Genomic DNA, 16,694 nt, shown 5'->3' with positions numbered 1-16,694 from the left:
ACCCCCGTCCCGGATGTGAATTGCAGATTCCGCGATCGGCCTCCACGTGGACAATACGTGGTAATGTGTGGGGATTAAAAGGCATGAATTTTTGCCGGTGTGCTCAGACGTGTGTGTAGGAATTATGGATTCCGCAAGTGGAAGAAAAATTGCAGCATGCTCTATTTTAGCGCAGATTTCCTACGAACAGGCTCCATTGAGGTCTATAGGTGCTGCCCATACGCAATGAATATTGCAAACAGGCGGCGAAATTGCTCAAAACTGTATAAACGAAAAGAAAGAAAAAACAGAATTACTGCTTGGGAGTTAAAGGGAGGAGAGAAAGAGAGACCAGATGGATGTTCTACTACTTTCTGGTGTTCCCAGTCTGCCACCTTTTTTTCCGCATGGACGATACACTGTGCATACACTTACATCCGCACGGAAAAATGCTCGCATCTGCGATCTTCCCCAAACATTATCAATTACTTTCCACGATGTATCGTAGGGCATCCACATGCGGAATCCAACCCATTCGTGTGAGCCCGGTCTTGGACTGGTTATTGGTTATATCTAGAGATGAGGGTGCCGGCGGCGGGCAGGGAGCTGCAGGGGAGAGCGGGGAGGAACGGAGGGGAGATCTCTCTCTCCCTCTCTCCCCCCCCCCCCCGCTGCTGACTGCCGCAACTCACCGCTCCCCCGCGCCGCCACCCGAACCTTGTCTCTCGAGCGGGCAGGTACTCGCTAAGGGCAATGTTCGCTCGAGCAGTTGCCCTTAGCGAGTATGCTCGCTCATCACTAGTTATATCTGTTTGTGTGTGTGACTTGTAGAAAGATCGCAATGAGTTCACCTAGGCTCATCTAATGTATTGGCAAGGTATGTTGGACATATATTTCAGCTTCTTACACCACCATAAAATAGCAAGTGGATTTGGGCACTGGCGCAATTATCAGAATAATGATGTGGAAATACAAAAGGCATCTCCCCCCAACATATAGATGACAAAGATCACACATCTCACCTTCTAAGGCACTCTCAGTAATGCCCTCTAGACTACTCTGAAAATATTCAGAAATTAACAAATTAACAGGGACGTTTCCAATGGCTTTACACTAGAATACTGGCATAGAAAAGTTGCAAAATTTGCCATAAAGACCGCTTGCACAAAAATTTTATGACTCTTCTGGCCTCTGTGTCGGTCTCTCCACTTTTGTGAAAAGTACACAGGGCTTGTCAGGAAGGGGCTTTGCCACCCTGGGCCATCAGATTTATGTATAATTTCTGCCAGAAACTGGTATAAATTGTCAGACATGTATATCAGTTTGTACCTCACATACATTTCTGTGTCGGTGCCTGAAGTTGCCGGGAAGCACCTAATACATGAAGAGGTGTATGCTTCTTGATATATTAGTTGCATGGTGCACTAAAGGAGCTCATACTAAGACCAGCACTGGAAATGCCTGTCTTAGTAAATTACCCCCTAAGTTCCTGCAGTGCCAAGAGCATAGTAGCTTCAAGATTGCCAGACTACGGTAGTAATGGTGCCTATGGTGCTAGCCTCATACTAAGGCCCCCTGTCTACGGGCGTTGCGGTATCCTGCGGCGGAGATCCACTGCGAGTGCGCCGCCCGAGACCAGGAGCCGGCAGACGGATCTCTGCTGTGAGCCTATCTGACAGATAGACTGACCGCGGAGAATCGCGGCAATTCGCAGCATGCTGCCGATTGCCGGCCGCGAGCAGAGAATCGCTATGATTCTCTGCTCGTGGACACGGGGCCGGCGCTTTCCATAGCAACGCTGTGGAAAACTTTAGACGGCGTGATTCGCCAGCAAAATCATGCCCGTGGACAGGGGGCCTAAAGCATAATGTTTACAGATGGGACAAATTTTACCTTGATTGGGATGGTAGGACGCAAAAAAGTTTTATCTTAGCCCACTAAAAAGCTATTGTTGTCTTGTCTGCACACAACAAAGTCCATTGGGAAGTAATTCAAAGCAGAAATAAACCACACTAATATCACTTCTCTTTGAGTCAGGCCGCCTGCACGCGAACAGGTCAGATTCTGCATGCGGGAGCCCACAGCAAAAACCAACCCTGTGCCCAGCCAGCGACCCTGCATACCTGTCTTTTGTTGTCTTTTTCTGTACTGCGGATGGATGCTGCGAGCTGCCGTTGGACATGTGCAGTACAGATTGTTTTTTTTTAAAGAAAAAATGCTCATTTTTCCCGCACCGTCACTAGGAGATGACGCGAAATCCACGACCTATCTGCAATATCAATTGTGGATGGGCCTCAGATCGGACGGCTTCCATTGTCTTCAATGGAAGGAGTCTGTGCAAACACTGCACAAAAATAGAGCATGCTGCAATTTGTTTCTCCACTCATGGAAATCACAATTCGATTCTGCGAGTGTACAGGAAGAAGCGATTTTCCATAGCATGCTATGAACGGTATTTGCTGCGGACACCTCTATAAGTAGAATGGATCATGTCTTATTAGCATGCTACATGTCCTAAACCATGCTATATAACAGCACTACCCTTTCTAGCCCACATAATACCCCATACAGTGTCATTTCTAAACAATAGTGCACAGTCCATTTGATCACTTTTTTTTGGAGACAAGGTGACCAAGAAACTTCAATTCTACCATTGTGTATTTTTTTCCAAATGACAGTATTGACCATGTGTGATTGAATGTACCTGGGTGTGGAGGATGCTTAGGGAATGCTTTTTGCAGTCAAGTGCCGGTTAAGTATGGTGGAGGTTTCATTATGTTCTGGGGATGTTTTATATGGCATGGTTTAGGTCTGTTCGTTGGTGGGGTCAAGAACCTTGGAAACTGAGGCACACCTTGACATTTTAGCGATAATGTGCTGCCAACGATGTGGCAAAACTCTGGAAATGATCAGCAATACTTCAAATAAGTCAATGCGCCTTGTCGGAAATCCAATGCTGTTTTACTTTGGGTTGATATTGATGGTCCGTGATTGGACTGGCCTGCACAGAGTTTCATCCTAAACTCTACTGAACATTTCTGAGATAAATTGGAAGGTCGGGTCAGGAAATATAACAAGGAACAACAACAGGCACGCTTGGAAAGCACTGGCACCTTTATCTGAGTGTTTACTGCTAAAGGCCAGATGAAGGTGCTGGTCCCAGAGAGAAACGTGTAGCCTATCTGCAATAAAGCTTGTCAATCATGATCCTCGTCCTCCTTTCCAAGTGTGTCTGTTGTTGTTCCTTGTTATCTTCAAGCTACACAGGGAGGTTTCAACCCTGTTGTAGATGCAAGTTGCAGCTGGACCTCTCTGCTAACAAACATGTTGAGTCGTGTACAACTGCCAGAGGTACCAATTTTCATTTATATCTTCATCAGTCTAAATATCTCCTCCTGGAGCACTCCATTTTTTTGTCTTCTGGGTCACGAAATATGAACAGCATCTTGACAGACATTTGCAGGAGGAGTGGAGGGAAATACCAGCTGAAGTATATCAGACATTAGTAAAAAGCATGAAACAGAGAGTATTCAAAGTCAATAGGGCCAAAGGAGGCCCCACTTAGTATTACTATATGTAAAGCAATACTACTTTTGATTCTTGCTTAGGTGTCCAATTAATTTTAGTAGCAAAATGTATATGTATGCCATTGCAGTACAATAAACATTGGTAAGAGCAGCTACAATTGCCATTTGGATGCCCCCTATAATTAATAAACCTTCATTTGGCTTCATATAACACATGCAGAGTAAGTTTTGCCTGATATTCTGTTCTTCCAGTAAGGGTGGCAATAACCATATTGGAGATAGAGCTACTCATACTGTACTATTATGTATTGGGTAGTAGATTCAAAATAGGAAATCCTGTATTTATCAGCTGTGATCTTAACTGTGTTGGGCTACTTATGTGTTCCACATATCAATAACCCTCCAGTAACAGCCAGCAGTGCAGAACAGATTTCCATTTATGATGCCTTGTTACAAGAGCTCCCAGTGATTAGAAAAGAACAAAATTACCGTAAGCCATGTTACATCAATTATCTAAATAAATTAATCCAGTTATGTAATTTTCAAGTAACGCACATGTAATTAATTTTTGCCATGGAACATTTTACAACTAAGAAACCAGCATTGAAACATACCAATGAAATTCATCTACATTTAATTATCTATTGGCATATTAAAAGTGCTTGTGGAAGCAGACTTGTTAATGAGGATGAGATTGCATTGAATCAAGTCCCATTACATATTTAATCATCTTTCCTTAACAGTTCTCAACAGTTAACATATAATTACCTCTACATTGAACTACTGCATAGAGCCAGTATTTACACCATCAGGCATACAGATTACAAAGGTCAGAAAGCTATATGTTGTAAAGCTTTTATGCAAATATTACAGAGCAAATGTCAATGACATATATGACCTCCCTCAATTAGAATAGCAGCAACATTATCTGCGCTTTCTCCAATGCATCTACAATAAAAGTAATTCAATTATGCAAATAGAATTAATATACCACCATTTTGTGTCTATCTATATATATAAAGACGAAAGCCCTCACTGACTTACTGACTCACTCACTGACTGACTGGCCACTAATTCTCCAACTTCCCGATGTCGTAAAAACATGAAATTCGGCACAAGCATAAATTATGTCTAAAATAGAAAAGGTTAATGGGTCCCAACTCGATTATTCAATTCTAGCGCAAAAGAGTTAGCGTCCAACTTTTTCGTGCGTAATCTAATGCTCTCACTTCCCGATGTCGTAGAAACATGAAATTTGGCACGAGCATTGATTATGTCATCAATAGGAAAACCTAATGGGTCCTAACTCGATTATTCAATTCTAAGTGCAAAGAATTAGCATCAAAATTTTACGTAGGAATCTAATTCTCTCACTTCCCGATGTCATAGAAACTTGAAATTTGGCACGAGCATTGATTATGTCATAAATACGAAAAGTTAATGGGTCCCAATTTGAGTATTCAATTCTAGTGCAAAAGATCTGTCCACCAAATTTTACGTACGTAATCTAATTCTCTTACTTCCCAATGTCATAGAAATTTCAAATTTGGCACAAGCATTGATTATGTCATAAATAGGAAAAGTTTATGGGTCCCAACCCCATTATTCAATTCAAAGCGCAAAAGAATTAGCGTCCAAATTTTACATACGTAAGCTAATTCTCTCACTTCCCGATATTATAGAAACGTGAAATTTGGCACGAGCATTAAGTCATAAATAGGAAAAGTTAATGGGTCCCAACTCGATTATTCAATTCTAGTGCAAAAGAATTAGCGTCCAAATTTTACGTACATAATCTAATTTTCTCACTTGAAATTTGGCACAAGCATTGATTATTATGTCATAAATAGGATAAGCTAATGGGTCCCAACTCGATTATTCAATTATAGCGCAAAAGAATTAGCGTCCAAATTTTACGTACATAATCTAATTCTCTCACTTGAAATTTGGCACGAGAATTGATTATTATGTCATAAATAGGAAAAGTTAATGGGTCCCAACTTGAGTATTCAATTCTAAGCACAAAATAATTAGCGTCCAAATTTTACGTACGGAATCTAATTCTTTCACTTCCTGAAGTCGTAGAAATATGAAATTTGGCACAATCATAGATTATGTCTAAAATAGGAAAAGTTAATGGATCCCAACTCGATTTTTCAATTCTAGCGCAAAAGAATTAGCGTCCAAATTTTACGTGCGTAATCTAATTTTCTCACTTCCCGATGTCGTAGAAACATGAAATTTGGCACAAGCATTGATTATGTCATAAATTGATGATTGACGATGGGTATGGCATTGTAGATGAGACTCTTTTATACTATTTCTTGCATTATGCCAGCAGTTGCCTTTTTTGGTTGACCCTTTAAAGATGACTAATGTGTTTGGACCTAGTGTTTGTATAGCCTTGTCAATTCCCTTTCCAGTATGATTTAGTAATCACGTTCATATTTGTATTTATATTGTGCCCATGGTTGTTGTATTCATCCATATTTTTTCATGATCAGTTGGCTATGATTATATGAAATTGAACCAGTTTCTTGAATCAATTTTGATTAGACCTTTTTCGTGGAGGGAGAAATATCAACTTATTTATATGATGTATGCCCATTATTGTTTAATTCTGAGGTTGTATGCTTAAGGGCTCCTTCACACGCCAAAGGCGTATTTATGTGCACCCACCGGTGCCATAAAAATGCGTGAATGGGCGCACAAATCTAATGTTTGTGCACCTGTTCAGATGGCATGGGCCCTGGCGCATACACATCAAGCCCCCAACGCCGTTGGGCCTCCCCTCCCTGCACCTCGCCAGCTCACCTCCTCTCTCCTACCGTCGAGCTGTGTGCAAAGGGAGGGGGTGAGACAGGGATTCAATGCATCAGATCCTAGCTTATATCGGACGGCCGTGAAAGAGGCCTTACATACAGTTTTTAAAATGGTTTTAATGTAGGTTTTCTACTTAGTAATCTCTTTTTTACTTTTGGGTTAAATAATAAACGGTACTCTTTAGAACGATTAGTGCGCCAATCTGTTTATGCATGTTTCTTTTTTACTTTACAGTTGCTATATACAGGTTAGGGGATAATTTGTAATCTTGGTATAACCCCTTTAATGTTTTTTTTTCTATACCTCAGCACTCCAGTATATCATACATTTACAGGCATTCTATTAAGCCCTGTCACAGGCAGGGCGTAATAGATAGAAATCCATTGCTAGCCTGGAAGCCTTCACGAGGCCCCAGGATGCTATGGTAATCAAACAGAATCCCACAATCTCATCATGGGAGGCTCTTCAATAGAGAGTACTTTCTCTGTCAGGTTATTTAAATGCTGCTGTCAGTATTGACATCTAAATGGTTAAACAGCTAGGATCAGCATTCTCTCCAATCCCGGCTGTGGCAGCCAGGTGCCAGCTTTCAAAGGCAGCCAACATACCAGCTATGTATTGAGCAGACTCAGCTCCCAAGTCCGCTATATAAAATAATGCCAGGCATACATGGCAGTTTGTGTGAAGGGGTTAATAGAAATTGTGGGATCAAGGAAAACAAGTGAATCTCCACTGGAGGCAAGGACTGAGAGTGTGGTGACAAACTTTCACAGTATTGCAGTATGAACTGGTGTTATGTATACTATGTGCTTTTCCATATATACAGTATAAGGGCTCAGTCAGACGAGCACAGTTTTCATGGACCCGGAAAAAATAAATAAATCGCACATCGCGTGTAGAAAACAAAAACGCAACACCGGGTGCATTTGCACTCACATGTCCTATCTTTTGCAGGTACGAATTTTAGGCACTTCGAAAAAACAGACATGTGACCGCTTTTATTGGAAAGCCTATACATGCGTGCAAAATTTGCTAGTCTGATGGAGCCCTAAAGCAAACTTAGATAAATGGCGCTACTCACTTATAAAACGAGAGCAGTCCTATTTGAGGGAGAAATTCTGCTGAACGGCATCTCCTTATGGTTCAGCAGAGACATCTCTAATGAGACATTTATTTCTGCGCTATGAATGGCAGGTAGTGATACATGTCAGGACAATTATTGCAGGCTCTGCAATTTCCTTTCTGGTTTATTGATGCTTAACAGCCTTTATAACACTTTTAATGGTCCGCTTTGTACTTAAGGTCCTCCAATATCTTCAGAGGGTGAATTTAAAAACAAGTTAAACAGGTGCTCGGGTATCGCCGGGGATACAATAGTGCTGAATGCTTCAGCATATCATTTCATTTCCTTGTTTTGTTTTTTTAGATAGTGCGTAACTTGCAATTTTGGTTTAAAGCTGTTTATTTCGAGGATATTTAACAACTTTTTTCCAGTCTACAAAATCTTGTACACCATAAGCAGTTTTCAATGACAATGCTGTAGATGTAAGATCGAGGTATAATTAGCTCCTGTTTCTTTGTGGCTTTAGTCTCAGTGGTCCAAAATGAATGAAAGCAAATTACTAGACTGAAGTAATGTGAAATGTGTTCCTGCAATTGCAAGAATATGATGCACCGAGTAACATGTAATCATTGCAAATACTAAAACTGCTACTTCTCTGATAGTGATGATGAAGATTAAATGCCAGAAACAAAACATCACATTATCCTGAGACTTGCAGTAAGATAACTAAACTCAGATTATCGCCAGTCAATACTCTGTATGAATTACAATTAAGGGTCTATCAATTCAGGAGTTACCTTATATTCTGTGTTATTACAGATCAATGCCCATCCCATCACTAGTCCCCAAGACCCCAGACTCCTCTTAAAACCCACAGACCCCCAATTAGCTCTACCTATTTACAGTTAGGGCCAGAAATATTTGGACAGTAACACAATTTTCGCGAGTTGGGCTCTGCATGCCACCGCATTGGATTTGAAATGAAGCCTCTACAACAGAATTCAAGTGCAGATTGTAACGTTTAATTTAAAGGGTTGAACAAAAATATCTGATAGAAAATGTAGGAATTGTACACATTTCTTTACAAACACTCCACATTTTAGGAGCTCAAAAGTAATTGGACAAATAAACATAACCCAAACAAAATATTTTTTTTCAATATTTTGTTGCGAATCCTTTGGAGGCAATCACTGCCTTAAGTCTGGAACCCATGGACATCACCAAACGCTGGGTTTCCTCCTTCTTAATGCTTTGCCAGGCCTTTACAGCCGCAGCCTTCAGGTCTTGCTTGTTTGTGGGTCTTTCCGTCTGAAGTCTGGATTTGAGCAAGTGAAATGCATGCTCAATTGGGTTAAGATCTGGTGATTGACTTGGCCATTGCAGAATGTTCCACTTTTTTGCACTCATGAACTCCTGGGTAGCTTTGGCTGTATGCTTGGGGTCATTGTCCATCTGTACTGTGAAGCGCCGTCCGATCAACTTTGCAGCATTTGGCTGAATCTGGGCTGAAAGTATATCCCGGTACACTTCAGAATTCATCCGGCTACTCTTGTCTGCTGTTATGTCATCAATAAACACAAGTGACCCAGTGCCATTGAAAGCCATGCATGCCCATGCCATCACGTTGCCTCCACCATGTTTTACAGAGGATGTGGTGTGCCTTGGATCATGTGCCGTTCCCTTTCTTCTCCAAACTTTTTTCTTCCCATCATTCTGGTACAGGTTGATCTTTGTCTCATCTGTCCATAGAATACTTTTCCAGAACTGGGCTGGCTTCTTGAGGTGTTTTTCGGCAAATTTAACTCTGGCCTGTCTATTTTTGGAATTGATGAATGGTTTGCATCTAGATGTGAACCCTTTGTATTTACTTTCATGGAGTCTTCTCTTTACTGTTGACTTAGAGACAGATACACCTACTTCCCTGAAAGTGTTCTGGACTTCAGTTGATGTTGTGAACGGGTTCTTCTTCACCAAAGAAAGTATGCGGCGATCATCCACCACCGTTGTCTTCCGTGGACGCCCAGGCCTTTTTGAGTTCCCAAGCTCACCAGTGAATTCCTTTTTTCTCAGAATGTACCCGACTGTTGATTTTGCTACTCCAAGCATGTCTGCTATCTCTCTGATTGATTTTTTCTTTTTTTTTCAGCCTCAGGATGTTCTGCTTCACCTCAATTGAGAGTTCCTTTGACCGCATGTTGTCTGGTCACAGCAACAGCTTCCAAATCCAAAACCACACACCTGGAATCAACCCCAGACCTTTTAACTACTTAATTAATTACAGGCTAACGAGGGAGACGCCTTCTGAGTTAATTGCAGCCCTTAGAGTCCATTGTCCAATTACTTTTGGTCCCTTGAAAAAGAGGAGGCTATGCATTACAGAGCTATGATTCCTAAACCCTTTCTCCGATTTGGATGTGGAAACTCTCATATTGCAGCTGGGAGTGTGCACTTTCAGCCCATATTATATATATAATTGTATTTCTGAACATGTTTTTGTAAACAGCTAAAATAACAAAACTTGTGTCACTGTCCAAATATTTCTGGCCCTAACTGTATATATATATGCTGAAAATAAAGTCAGCTGTACAAGAATTGTGGACATACACATACATTGCATTTGGAAAGTCTTCAGAATTGATTAAATTTTTTTCCCCCCTAATCATTCTGTACTCCATACCCCATAATGATAAAGTGAAAATAGAATTTTAGAAATCTTTGTATTTTTTTTTAAATGAAAAACTAACATTCTACATTGACATAAGTATTCACACCCTATAGTCAGCACTTAGTTTTGCACATCTGGATTTTGTAATTTTCTGACATTCTTTTTTGCAGATCCTCTCAAGCTCCATCAGGTTAGATGGGGGAAGTCTGTGGACGCCATTTTCAAGTTTCTCCAGAGATGTTTAATTGGGTTCAAGTCAGCACTCCGGCTGGGCCACTCAAGGACATTCAGAGTTGTCCCTAAGCCACTCCTGTGTTGTCCTGGCTGTGTGCTTAGGGTCATTGTCTTGTTGGAATGTGAACCTTCTGCCCAGTCTGAGGTCCCTTGTGCTCTGGATCAGGTTTACATTAAGAATATCTCTGTAGTTTGCTGAATTCAGCTTTTCATCAACTCTGACAAGTCTCTCTGTCCCAGGCGCTGAAAAACACCCCCACACCATGCTTCACTGTAGGGATGGTATTGGGTTGGTGATGAGAAGCACCTGGTTTCCTCCAGACACTTAGGACCCCTTTACACGGGCCGATAAATCATTCAGATTCCTGCATCCAGGGGGAATCCGAACAATTATCGTTTAGTGTAAATGTATGCAACGACTGAACGACGAACGAGAAATCGCTCACTTCTCATTTGTCGTTCACTTCCTGCATGCAGAAGACTGAACGACAGATCAGCTTGTGTAACTGTTTACTGTGAATGGAGGCAGGCGGGCCAGGGATTATTTCTCTGCTTCCATTCGTCCAACAGGTCTTCCTGTGTAAAAGGGCCCTTAGAATTGAGGCCTAAAAGTTCAATCTTGATTTCATCAGACCAGAGAATCTTGTTTTTCAATCTGAGAGTTCTTTAAGTGCTTTTTGGCCAGCTCCAGGCAGGCTTTTACTGAACGAGGCTTCTTTCTGGCCACTCTGCCATGAAGCCCAGATTGGTGGTGTCCTGCAGTGATGCGCACAGAGGATCTTTGGAGCTCAGCCTGAGAGACCATTGGGTTCTTGGTCACCTCTGTTACCAGGATTCCTTTCCCCTGATTACTTAATTTGGTGGGTGGGCAGCTCTAGGAAGAGTCGTGGTTGTTCCAAGCTTCTATTTAAGAATTATGAAGGACACTGGGCTCTTGGGAACTTTCAATTCATTTTAAAATATTTAAAAAGATTTCTAACATTCTGTTTTCACTTTGACATTATGGGGTATAGAGGGCAGTATGAGGGAAAAAAGCTTAATTTTTTTCTTTTAAACTTGCACAAGGCCACAACATAAGAAAACATAAATAAGTGAAAGGGTCTGAAGACTTTCCAAATGCATTGTATAATATATAAGGAAGCAGCCAAAAAATGGAATGAAAGATGTTCTTCTAGATGAATGGTCCTCTCGAGGAAGAATACTAACATAACAGTAAACACTGTTGTAGATCGGGGTCTTCACAAAAAGGTTGGCTTTTGGAGTGGTCACAAGCATCACATATAACTAATATGGTTAATAGGGAATCCATTACATGAGTCTTTGAATACTTTGCAAGTTTCCTATTTGTCTACACAATAAAAAGTTAATACTGTATGTATGCAATGCATGGATGTGTGGCATGTCGTCTTAACTTGTCATCCTGTGCCTGACTTCACATAAACCCCCTCTTATGTGTAGCGTTCCTTCAATTCCTGCCCTCAGAATTACTTCTTCCTGTTCACAAACTGACTACTTCTAAAAATCAGATATTTAATATCATTAGTGATCTATATGTGGGGATAGCAGGGAACACATATATTGTGTGTTCCCTGCTAACCTGTGACACCATAGTAAAAAAAACCAAATACAGTAAAACATAAATAAGCCAAAATAAAAAAATGAGAAAAAAATAAAACTTAAAAGAAAACCCTGCCCCCTCCAAAGTAACTATCATGTACACCAATTTTAAACATCCAATGTTACATGGAGGCATTTTGCATTAGGTGCTCAAGCATTAATACATTCCACTGACAGAGAATGTATGTTACGCCAAATAAACTATCTTAAAATAGCATTGGAAAATGCAAAAAACTGTATTTTTTCCTTTTTCTGACTATTTTTCCTTAAAAAAGCCGAAATTAACTGATATCTCCTACAATGTCAAATAATAAGAAATTATCATGTGTTCAAAAAAAAAAAAATCATTTTAATGTAGACTAAGAAACAAATTTAAAAAAAGACCTTTAGGGCTCCTTCACACTGGCGAGATGTTCATAAGATGCCTGAGTGTCAGCGATGCTTTTTCCTGTAAAATAATCACGCATCTCATCACTGCCGTACGCGATTATCTCGCACAATAGATGCCATTAGGAAATTCTAATGTTACAAATGCATGGCATCGCTCAAACATCGCAAGTTCGTGTGTTGCGATACGATAAAATGGAGGCTCCATAGGGAAACGTGAGCTAAAAAAGAGCAAAACGCAGAGATAGGGCAGTCGGCGATTTCTTAATCTCACAACATCGCAGTACAAAAAGCATCGCAGATGTGAATGAAACAATTGAAAAGCATGTGTTTCAGAATTCTGTGTTTTCATGTACTCCCGCATAGCTCGAAAAATGTACGATTTTATTGGAAGTGTGAATTGCCGTGGAATTTCCATGCAGACATTCTGCACGGAAATTCTACCGGCAATTTGTATCCCAGTATAAAGGAGCAAAGTGGACACGATTTGCAGAGCAGCCGTTGCGGCAAAGCCACACTGAAATAGACATGCAGCATGGAAATCATAGCCACAGCATGTCAATTTTAGCGCTGTTTCCTCTGTGGCCATCTCTCCTCTCTATGGTCGCAGCGGACTACAGACGGCGAAGCTTCTTCAAATCTGCACTAAATGGCGCGAGTTTTGAAGCTGCAGAAATCTTGCGATATTTCTGTGCTGTCCCACCGCGGTCATTCTGGGAGATTTACGCGGGATTTACACTCAGTGGGAACCGAGCCTTAGGGTGCAACATTTCAAAAGGTAAAGTTTTGCTCTGGGCATGAAGGCCTAAAAAAAAAACAGCCCTAGTTACGAAAAGGTAAGGAAAAAATATTATATGAAGCATTTGATTGCTATCCATTGTTTTACTCTGCGGTATTTAAAAATTCTTTGAAAGACAAAATGATTCCTTTTTCAGTAACCGATAAGCACTTTTTAGATATTTTTCAGCCTTTTACCTACTAATCTCAATAACAGTAGCTCTCAATTACATTCCTTGAAGTGAGGCCACCTTTTAGGTATAGATCTTGTTTAGTAGAAGTGCAGTAAAAAAAATAACTTGCTCGGGCATTAACTTGCGTTTGCTCTAGGATCAGCAATCTCTTCTATCACAATGATCCCGTGGCTGTAAAAGTCCAACAGTGTCCTCAAGCATCTTGGAGCCGATTCAAGAGGTTAGCTATCAGCGCTATCAGAAGCAGAATTCCACTATCCTTTCAGGTAGGAGATTGTTTGGTTCATTCAGTAACTGAGGATCTATTCATTACATTTAACCGCTTACAATGACCTTTCTTAAAGGTGTTTTCCAAGACTTTGGTATTGATGATCTATACTCAGGATATTCCATTAGTATTAGATCAATGGTGGTCTGACTTTCGGCACCCGCAACAATCAGCTGTATGAAGAGGTTGCTATGCTCTGCTGAGCTCTACATCCCATTTGTTCTTTACCAGGTATGGCACCATACATTGTGTAGAGGGTGCTCGGTGCCACATATTGTATAGAGGTTGTACCGGGTTCAAGTAAATGGGACTCAACTGCAATACCAGACACAGCCACTCCCAATGTACAGCACTGTGTCTGGTAAACAATGAAAGAAATGTTGTGCTTGTCAAGGTACTGCAGCCCCATAAGATAGCTGATTGGTGGGCTTACCAGGAGTTAGTAACCCCTGATCTGTTAGTCATGGCTCTTTTATTGTGAAATAAAACTACATTTTAATTTTGACAGGTATCCTCAGGATCTAATGGATTCATAAAAAAAGAAATAAGTTCTATATAGGGTATAAAATATAATTCAACATGTAACATTCAAAGTAATCTAAAACTCTTGCCATACACTCACTACACCCTAAAGGAGACCAAAAATAATGATCTGCTATTTGCAGGGATAACATACTATACATATTACTGTCAAGTCTCAGTCTAAACATTTTCCTGGTATAATAAGGTGAAGATGAGGTCTTCCATAATACCCCTAAAGGTAGAATACATTTACACAGACAGCTTCTTCATTTTGAATACATTCATGCCTCTGCTCCATCGGTGTCCCTTCTTATTTGGGGAGACTATCAATAAAAGTGCTACTTGAATAAGTCCTCACTTGGAGGTGGAAAAAGGTAAATGGGGTAAAGGGCATTTATAGCAATATCACTGTTCAGTAAGAGAAAAATACAATTTTTGTACTAAGAGCAAGTCACAAAACATGAAGCATCTGCGTATATGATTACAATTTACAGTACATTCTGCACCAAAATCTGCATATATACATATGCATTATGAAGCAGAAACCCACAGGTATAAAGCTGCGACTTTAGGTGCAACTTGCAGAAATTTTCCCACATGTGAAAGGTCCCCAAGTCCTGTCTTTATATTCCCCATGTCTTCTCACTCCACGTCTGGCTTGCCTCAAAAACTGAGGTAATTAGACATCTGAGTAATACTGAAAGGTAGTATTTATTTACATATGTTAATACTTAATGGGGCTTCCTTTGGCCCTAATACCATTGTATACTCTGTGTGGCATACTTTCTACTAATATCTGATATACTTCAGCTGATATTTCCCTCCATTCATCCTGAAAATGTCTGGCGAGTTCTCTCAAAGAAGATGGATGCTTTTGATATTTCCTGACTTGACGCTTCAGTTCTACCCAAAGATGTTCAATAGAGTTTGTGTCAGGACTCTGTGCAAGCCAGTCCAATCATGGAACATCCATATCCTCAAACCAACGTAAAACAGCATTGGATCTGTGACAGGATGCCCTGTCTTGTTGGAAGTATTGATCACCATTTCCAGAGTATTGTCACGTTGTTGGTAGCAGATTATTGTCTAGAATGTCAAGATGCACCTCAGTGTTCATGGTTCTTGCCAATACAATCAACGGACAAAGACCATGCCACGTAAAACATCCTCAGGCCATAACGGAACCTCCGCTGTACATACTTAACCGTTGGCACAACACATTCAGACAAAAGGCATTCTCCAGGCATCTCTCAGGCGTCCTCCACACCCAGCTAAGTCCATCTGATCTGAAGATGGTGTAGCAGGATTTATCACTCCATAGAATATTCGTCCGTTGGTCAACTGTCCAATGACGACACTCGTTGCGCTATTGTAGATGGGCCAATGCATCTTCTGTGAAAAAACTCAGTGGACATTTGCAGGATGATTGGAGAGAAATACTAGCTGAAATATATCAGATGTTAGTAGAAAGTATGCTAAAGAAAGTATCCAATGTCATTAGGGCCAAAGGAGGCCCATTAAGTATTAACATATGTAAATACATACTACTTTTGATTCTTGCTCAGGTGTCCAATTACTTTTGGTAGGATAGTATATTAGTAGAGATGAGCGAGTATACTCGCTAAGGGCAATTGCTCGAGCGAGCATTGCCTTTAGCGAGGATCTCCCCGCTCGAGACTGAAGGTTCGGGTGTCGGTGCGGTGGAGCGGTGAGTAGCGGCAGTCAGCAGGGGGGAGAGAGGGAGAGGGAGATCTCCCCTCCGTTCCGCCCCGCTCTCCCCCGCAGCTCCGTGCCTGCTGCCGACACCAGAACCTTCAGTCTTGAGCAGGCAGGTACTCGCTAAAGGCAATGCTCGCTTGAGCAATTGCCTTTAGCGAGTATACTCGCTCATCTCTATATATTAGTAATGAAAATATGGTTAAGCAAAAATAGGGACCCCTTTTTTACTAGCACTGAGTTACTCCAACGCACAGTTGGGGTAACTCAGTGCTAGTAAACCCTCATTGCAAAATTGTTAACTACAATAAACTCAACTGAAATAAGAAAATCCTGTTAAATTAAAAATTGTACAAGTTTTTGCCCCTGTTCATTCTTTACCTGTTGTTGACCTGGTTGTGGAAGTGACATTGGAAGAGGTTATTACAGGGACACAATCATCATCCTGGGAGTATCCAGCCTGAATCGCTCTTAAGTAACTGTGACTCCTAGTTCGGAAGCATCCTGGGAGGTCTAAAGCATCCATTGCATGAGCGTCAAGTTCACTGAACACTGACTCACACACCGACTCATATTGCCCATTAATTTCTGTTTCACTCATCTGAAAGAAGAGAATACAAGCAGTTGGTGCTGCAAATCATTGTGCAAAGCAGTCTGTCCAACTACAGCAGAAAACACTGCTTTATCGAAACATGGTGATACAATGTGCTCGAATTAAGGAGAATGGAAGAAGTGAGGAAATGTGTTATCACTGCGGGAACAGCAGACTTTGCTGTAATGTCAGGTTTCTCTACGCCTTCCATGCCTATTAGAATATTTGTAATTATTTGTATTAAGATACACTCTTAGCATTTGAAATGTAAATTGATAATAAGATTTCCTGTAAATACTTGTATTGTAGTTTCCCATGACTTGGTTATAA

General features: G+C 40.9%; 1 protein-coding gene across 1 annotated transcript in view; it reads right to left on the bottom strand.

Moving 5' to 3' along the window:
- Positions 1 to 16,694, bottom strand: part of DLGAP2 (DLG associated protein 2) — a 265,272-nt gene that overhangs the window by 72,390 nt on the left and 176,188 nt on the right. The window contains exon 5 of the mRNA XM_066590331.1: positions 16,154 to 16,373. Within this exon, the coding sequence (XP_066446428.1) occupies positions 16,154 to 16,373 (220 nt within the window). The remainder of the gene's footprint in view (positions 1 to 16,153; positions 16,374 to 16,694) is intronic.

This window comes from Eleutherodactylus coqui, chromosome 1 (assembly GCF_035609145.1).
Source record: "Eleutherodactylus coqui strain aEleCoq1 chromosome 1, aEleCoq1.hap1, whole genome shotgun sequence".
Taxonomy (NCBI): Eukaryota; Metazoa; Chordata; class Amphibia; order Anura; family Eleutherodactylidae; genus Eleutherodactylus; species Eleutherodactylus coqui.
This window is presented reverse-complemented; position numbering and strand designations above follow the sequence as displayed.